At 40.5% G+C, this 8,480-nt stretch overlaps 1 protein-coding gene across 1 annotated transcript in view; it reads right to left on the reverse strand.

Moving 5' to 3' along the window:
- Window positions 1–4,127: 4,127 nt before the first annotated feature.
- The window catches only part of LOC108789725 (olfactory receptor 10A7-like), a 7,000-nt gene continuing 2,647 nt past the window's right edge, over window positions 4,128–8,480 (reverse strand). Inside the window, exon 2 of the mRNA XM_018559808.1 lies at window positions 4,128–5,057. Coding sequence (XP_018415310.1) covers window positions 4,128–5,057 — 930 coding nt within the window. The remainder of the gene's footprint in view (window positions 5,058–8,480) is intronic.

Raw genomic sequence — 8,480 nt, forward strand, 5'->3', positions numbered from 1 at the left:
GCTCAGCTACCTAGGAATTACTCTAACACAGACTTATGACTCGCTATATAAAGCCAACTACACCCCTCTATTTAAACTGGCTAGAGATCTGCTATCCACCTGGTCCCATCACTGCCTTTCCTGGATGGGGAGAGTAAATTCTGTCAAAATGGTCCTCCTCCCTAAATTGCTATACAACTTCCGCACGCTACCAATTGCAATCCCAGGCCATGCCATGCGAGCCCTCCAAAACCAAATATTAGGTTTTATATGGCAAAATAAACGTCCACGGATCCCTAAGGGCACTATCTGCACTCATAAACGACAGGGAGGGCTAGGACTGCCAAACCTCAGTAAGTACTTTCAGGCAACGCAAATAGCACCAATAACAAGCCTGTTCCTAGCCTCCCAAGCACCGCTGTGGACTGAGATGGAGGGGGCACTGTGCTCACCCATAGAAATAAGGGCATTACCTTGGCTTCCGCCACCTGAACGCCCCCAGAGCCATGAGTCCCGTAATGCGCCTAACCCTAAAAATCTGGGACAACACCAAATACTACAGCAAATTGATCTCGCCACACTTACCACTGCTTCCCATTGTGGGCAACCCATTGTTCCCTCCGGGCCTGGCCTCCCCTGGGGCGTTCACGTGGTGGAACACACACAACTTCTCATATTTACATGACCTCCTCGAAAGGGATAGCATTTGCAGCTGGCCCTCCAATCAGGAGACTATGCAAGCTCCGGCTGCGGAATTTTTCCATTACCTACAGCTAAGACACTGGGCCTCCAGCCACATTAACCATAGACATCCCCAAACATGTCTGTCTTTGAACACATATGCTATCACACCCCAGCACAACCAAAACTGATCTCTCTACTATATGCCCAGCTTAACTCTGTCTCTTCCCGCATGCATCATGGTTATGTCTCGAAATGGGAGCGTGACTTGGGAACCACCAATTCAGAGGCAGAATGGCAACAGATCTGGACCACAGCCGCAATGTGCACAATTAATGTCACGTCCATGGAAACGGCATACAAATCCATGATGAGATGGTACATGGTCCCAGCAAGATTGGCACATGCGGGCCCTGGTCGGTCAGCCTCCTGCTTTCAGGGCTGCTCAACAGTTGGGGATGTCCTACACACCTGGTGGGCCTGCCCAATGCTCAGCAGATTCTGGGCACGCACATTCCGCCTCCTCAGGAACCTCTTCCAGACTCAAATATCCAAGGATCCGTGGTTTGCACTCCTACATCTTAAACCAGTAAACCTCACAAAATCGCAACACAAACTTGCAGTATACATACTGCTAGCTGCTAAACAGACCATATCTCAGGCATGGAGAAAGCAAATTGTATCTTTTGCAGAGGTGCGACGCAGGATAGATTTTTTTCTTTATTAACGAGAAACTATCTAGCATCCTCCTAGACATGCAAAAAAACTTCCTGAAAACCTGGGGTCCTTGGGTACAATATGCCCATCCAGCCCTGCCATGGGAGAGCTTGACAGCAATATGACCGACCGGGGCTCTGAGGGGCATGGCTAGCGGGGACGTCCAACACCACATTTTTTCCCTTCTCCTATTTCTCTCCTACTGGAGAACTGCCCCTCTACTTCTTTTCTTCCTTTCGTCTACTCTCTCTTCTACCTTAGATAGCCCAATGTAACTCATGGGGCCATGTCCGTGAGATGTCACTCAACTGGTGAAGGACACCTAGAGCAGACTACCTGGCCTATACATTACTAATCGTAAAGTTATGTCATAGCGAGCTATGTGATTGATATAACATGCTCTTCTAACTTTAAATTATATTTTCTGTTTTATGCGTTTCATTGTTAACCTTACGGATCTCGCGATCCCTAAACCTTTGCAAGCATCAACATTTTTACTGTACTCAGTACAATGTTATGATGTATGTTCTAAACTGTTATCTTGAAAAACAAAACACAATAAAATCTTTGTGAAAGAAAATAAGTCTGTGCTCCTGGAATCAACTAAAAGTTATTAACCCCAAAGCTGCTGTGAGGAAAGGAGAACCTTGTATATTTAAATAATAGCACAGATTGAACAAATTAAACTAAATAATTGGTGTTAATATGTGAACAATTTACACAAATATATGTGCTGCAAGAGGCAACTGCGTAAATGACAGAAAAAGCCTACTAGAACAGCTGAACTTTATATGGGCTTAATCTGAGTCACTTTAATTGATGGCAGATGTGTACTGACTACTATTTAATAGGGTTGCACAGATACCAAGTACAGTACTCGGTACAAGTACGAGTACATGTACCGATACTTTTGAGCTCCCAGACTAGACTAGAGAAAAATTCAAAAGTTAGGAGGCCGCTGTCATTTGTAAGGAGCACACGGAACTCCCGGGATTTGTACATCTAGGTTTTAATGTACAATTTTGTTTTTATAAATATAAATAGAGGGATGCACTAAAACAATACAGACTAATGATTTCAGGACAGTGGTGGAGCGCCAGAGCTAGATCCCAGCTGCACCCCCTGCAACCCTGGTAGTTCTCATGAAAATGCCAAGTATCTGCACTGGTACTCGAAAAGTATCTGTGCATCCCTACTATTTAAGATCAGTTTGAATGTGACTGGTTAATTCTGAACACAGCCACATCCCTAATTATAAGAGGGTGTGTATGTGATGAATGCGTCTGGTCCGAACTCGTTGTACATCAATCACATGTTACTATATGCAGTTCTGATTCGACCGAGCCCTCACAAGGATGTGGGGGTATAACTTCCAGCCTTACCCTGCACAGAGATTTCCCAGCTCACAGAACAACAATCTCTGGCCAGCAGACTGAGAGCGATCATTACTAGGATTGGTTTACTCCGAGGTTAAACCTATACACACCAAACGTTCACTGCCACTACATGTGTTAATGGGCACATGAGCCAATCTCAGCAAGTGTTGTGACACTTCACAAAAAACTTAAACCAAGCCTATGATACCGCTGTCCTCTCAGGCAGGAATATGACAGATTTCACTATGAAGTAGCGCTCTTCACAGAGGCAAGGATACTTATTTAGATTCGTTCTTTTTTGGTGTAGTGTGTAGGGATAAGCTTAATGATTTTTAAGATTGTTCTTTTAATAAAAGAAATGGTGCAGGAAAAATATACAGAAATAATATTCATAAAGAGAGACAAATACATAACACCAGTAAAAATAAAAAGGATTAATAAAAAAGAATACTTAACAAGTCCTGGGTTTATAGATTCTGACAGAGTCCAGTTCAGTGCACAAAATATGGGTCGAACTGGCTCTTCTCCATAACAAGGCTTGCACAGTTTCTTTCCTGATGTTAGCAGGGAACTCTTCTTGGAGTTTTGATGTTACGAGATTCTTGATGTTGCGGGGGGTCCCTCTACTTGATAGTAAAACAAGAGACTCCACAGCTGCCTCTGCAGCATCTTTTTGTCAGTCCCTTAGGGGGTGTCACGGAGCCGGTCCATAAGGCAGGGAGGGGGAGAAGGAGGGCTAAGACTTTACAAGGTCCTTCTCTGGTCCTCCCAAATGGTCAGATTCATACACAATACTGTCCGACAATCCCTACATTATGGTGTGCCATGAAATTAGTTTTATATTGAGACCAAACTTTGTGTATATGTGAATTATGTTTGGACCCTGAGAATTAATGTGGCTTGTCAGACCATCATAACCTGTCCACGATTGATAAGTATGGCTTTGCCTTGACGAGACACAGCTTTTTGTGTAATTAATTTTACAGTATCTCTCTCCCATTTCAAGTTATGAAAATTGGGATAGTATTGTAACTCTCAGTTTTATGACTCAGTGAGATGCGAGGTCACGGGGTCGTTATGCTTGCTGGCCCATCTTGTGCTTACCTCAACCTGTCAAATGCTAATGTATTGGTGATCTGCAATTCTGCTTGGTTGACTTTCATTAGGAGTTGCAATAAAAAAGGCTAGGAGGGTGAAACTATAAAGAACGCAGGCCAGATTAGCAGGATTCGTTGCTGGAATTTGAAGACGGCTGAACCAAACGAGGGGCAACCTGAGATCAATTGAACTTAACTGAAGGCTGCAGGTGCTTTGCCATAGTTATAAACAGTTATACAGCATGTCTTTTCTGTACATTTTATTCAAGATTTTTTATCAAAAGCCTTTTTGGTTATTTGTGAACTTTCTCAAAGCTTTCTTAATGTCATTATTCCTCAAACTGTATATGAAAGGATTTAGTAAAGGAGTCAACACAGTGTATAGCAATGCCACCGTCTTACTGAGGATCTGCGTTTGTCCTTCATTTGGAATCATGTACGTGCCGATTAAAGTCCCGTAAAATATAGACACCACCGTCAGGTGGGAACTACAAGTCGAAAAGGATTTCAGTCTTCTAGAAAAGGTGGATATCTTTAATATGGTTAAAACAATATACACATATGAAATTAGTATCACAAAGAATGGCAAGACAATTGCAAAAATACACATAAAGGTGGCTTCTATTCGAGCCATAGACACATCTGAGCAAGAAAGTTCCATCAGAGGGTAATAATCACAGAAAAAATGGTCAATGGTATTTGACTGGCAAAAATATAGTTGATTTATGCCATGTATGAGAATCAGTGCTACGGTGCAGCCTAAGAGCCAGGACGCAACAACTAATTTAATGCAAAGCACGTGGTTCATAATGGAGACATAATGCAGCGGAGCACAAATGGCTAGGTAGCGGTCATAAGACATCATCGTCAGAAGAAAACATTCAAATCCCTCAATTAGAATGAAAAAATAAAGCTGAGTTATGCATTCAGGAAAAGATATGGAGGTCTGGGGATGTAGTATAATATTTAGCGTGACGGGGGAAATATTTGTGGTCAGCAAGATGTCAGCTATGGAGAGTTGGGTGAGGAAGAAGTACATGGGAGAGTGGAGGTTCTTGCTGAAGGCCACCAGTGTGATGATCAAGGAGTTGCCTAATATTGTCACACAGTAAATGATGAGCAGCAAGATGAAGAGCAATACATTAAATCTGTCCATGTCATGGAACCCCAGAAGGTAAATTACTGTGATGTTGTTCTTATTTGATGCCTTTGTGTCACAAAAAAACAACTTTTATTAGAACTAATAATACCCACATTAATATCTGGTGCTGAGAACTATCCTAACAGTGATTGGTGTTGGGTTTTCTACACCAAACCTATGTGTAATAAAACGCCTTCACTGTCCTATTCACATAACGTGCCCCTAACACCAACAAGCATATGTAAACCTTCAAAATGGACTACTCTTATTTGCTTTCTCTTGTTCTGTTAAATATATAATTGAAAGCATTTCTTATATCTGCTTGAGAAGTACAAAAAAACAAACTGCTGATCCTTACATTGTTACATAGTTAGTCAGGTTGAAAAAAGACACATCTCCATCGAGTTTAACCTATAGAGATACAACAAAAAAAAGAAAAGCCTAAACAGAACACTATGCCCACAATCACAATGTTTATTCAGAGATCCTGCTTTATTATCGGACCCATCAGCTATCATTATATTACAGAACACTTTGCCCTATGTCATGGAGGTGTGGGGAAGATGTTCTGTAGTCCTCCCACACTTCCTGCTTATGATAAAAGATACAGTAATGGTGGACATTGGCGAGAATATTGTTACTGGCAGGATCACAACATGAAAAAAAACAAAAACCTAATGCAGCCACCACATCTAAGGACTGGCAACTGCAATACAGGTGAAACTCAAATAATTAGAATATCGGTCAAAGTTCATTTATTTCACTAATGCAACTTAAAAGGTGAAACTAATATATGAGAGAGACTCATTACATGCAAAGCAAGATAATTCAAGCCGTGATTTGTCATAATTGTGATGATTATGGCTTACAGCTCATGAAAACCCCAAGAACCCCAAATCCACAACCTCAAAAAAGTAGATTATTACATGCAATCAATAAAACAAGGATTGTACATAGAACAATATCAGACCTCTGAAAAGTACAAGCATGCATATGTACTCAGTACTTGGTTTGGGCCCCTTTTGCAGCACTTACTGCAATTACTTTTGCACGATATTCTAATTATTCGAGTTTCACCTGTATATGATACATTTTTCCTGGGTTTAGATACCCTTTAAAATAAACCTTTTGTGATATTAACATGATGACTGCCGTGTCTGACTTCTCCTAAACATACTGGTTGACTCGCTGTCAGGCTGACCCACTATATGCAATATTTTCTCAGTCATTGACCATGAACTCTGCGGGTTAGGAGTGCTGATTTCCCTCTAAGTACCTTGCTCCATAATGATTTTGGGACTTTGTTTGCACTTATCAAACAAATATACAAAATGCTTTCACATAGGTCTTATGTTTAAATGTTTTTGTTCCTAAAGATCCTAGAAATTTTTCTTCTAACTGATTTATATTTCTATCAAATTGGTGTTGTGGCAAATAGGAGGCAGCCATCTTGGCCACATGCTGTACAATACCACACTAGGGCCAAATTACGCACCAGCATGTCTTTGGAGTGTTGGAGGTGGAAATGCTAACCACTGAGCCACTGTACTGCCTCTGAGGAAACTTCTTGTTGCTAACCATTTTCCTGCTGACTCTTGTTCATCATATATTATTATACCAATTTTTAATAATTGCATCTTAATTATAGACAGGAGATTAGCACTAAAACTACAATTTATAAACATCTATTTAAAATAAGGTGTGCATAAAAAGAGCTTTAGACACATTTAACTTATCTTAAAATCTGGAAATTGAAAACTTTAATCTGAACCCAATTAAAGTCTATCAGAGGTGCATCTTGAAAATAATTTCTCAACATTTCCAAGGCTATTAAGCAAGGTATTGTCAAACAAATGGCATGGATAGCTGGGCACTGCAACGGGGGACATTGTCAATACAAAAAAAGTTTAAAAACACTGTTCAGCAAGGGGCCAGCTCTTTTAATAAGGTTGAAAAAACAACATTAAAAATACATAAATTAAATGACACGCTTGGGGGTGCCTTATACCTGCGCATGAAGTGGCACACCTGTAGAATGTACTCCCAGAAAAGTGACATTTAGGAACAAAAATAATTGCCACTAAATGAAATCTTACAGTCAGACCCTTTTTCTTTGTAAAAAAAAACAGCATGGGGATCCCCAAAAACCATACCAGACCCTTATCCTTGATAAGTGTCTGCTATGAATGTCACCTAGGATGCCCAGCCAGTTTATTGACTTTCTGAAGCTGGCCAGGGAGATGTTATATGTAACAGCAATGGTGGTGGGAGAAGCGGCAGGAGTAGCAGTGGGGGAAGCAGTGATAGTGTCTCTTGGTCATTGTGGCATTGTTCATCATGATTGACCATGGATCTACATCACTGGGCAATGTGGAACAAACACAACAAATTGTGCACAACAATACTTTCCCACTGTAATTTGTATCAACTGACAGCTCCCCAGCTGAATGTAAAGCAGCCAGCCGATGATGCTGGTTGACACCATTGACCAATTATAGTCATGAACATACTGTATATTGTCAATGGCTTCATTCAGGGTACCCACTGTCTTGATTACTATATGAAACAAGCAAACGGGCAGGCTACAAGCTGTCATCTATTGGCAGTAGTAATACCACCATTAAATTCATATTGCAAACACAGATAAAGTGCACTACACCCTACAAGAACTGCTACCATAAGCATTACCATATGCACAATTAGTCTGTTATACTTAAAATCTAGGCGCTTCCTTTCCCCCAAAACCTTCCATGATAGATATTTGGTAATGCTGCTCCACTACAGTTCAAAATGCAGTTTGAACTGCTAACTAATGCTTAACTAATACTTCTGTAGTCCCAGATCCTCCAGCCCCAAGTAATCACACCACAATTCAGCTCCTATGCAAGTTGTCAGGTTTCTTCTTGTTAGCTGGCGGCATAGATTTGAAGATGATTCCATCACTGTTTCTATAATGACATAAAGCACACAACGTCCTCGTTTGTGCAGCAAACCATACCAATGTATTATAAAAAAGCAATGAAATGCACTCACATGTGGTCAGATACATAAAACCTACAGAAGTTCCTAAAGTTGGTTTTCTTGCAAGGAGCCAACTCCACTTGCCGCCATTATGGGCAAATCTCTTAGTCATCCAATGATCTCACCACCAGGCTCCCTTACCCATCACTGTTCAAAGGATACAAATTCTTCTTCATTAGATTTGATCTTATCCCTTAAAAGGTAATAGGCTGAGGGAGCCGGTGGTGGGGTCATTGGATGACCAAGAGATTTACCCTTAGTGACTGCAATTGGACTATGATTCATTTTGCTTATGTTATTTCTATATTCTTAGATTGTAATCACTGCCAGCTATTTATTTCCTGAGACTCTTTTCTTTTCTTATTATTATTTAATACATGTGCAATATATTGTGTTTACATAATAATAATAATAATAATAAAAATAATAATAGTTAAAATAATAATAATTATTATTTTTATATGGAGA

This window comes from Nanorana parkeri, unplaced genomic scaffold (genome assembly GCF_000935625.1).
Source record: "Nanorana parkeri isolate BGI_ZX_2015 unplaced genomic scaffold, ASM93562v1 scaffold416, whole genome shotgun sequence".
Taxonomy (NCBI): domain Eukaryota; kingdom Metazoa; phylum Chordata; class Amphibia; order Anura; family Dicroglossidae; genus Nanorana; species Nanorana parkeri.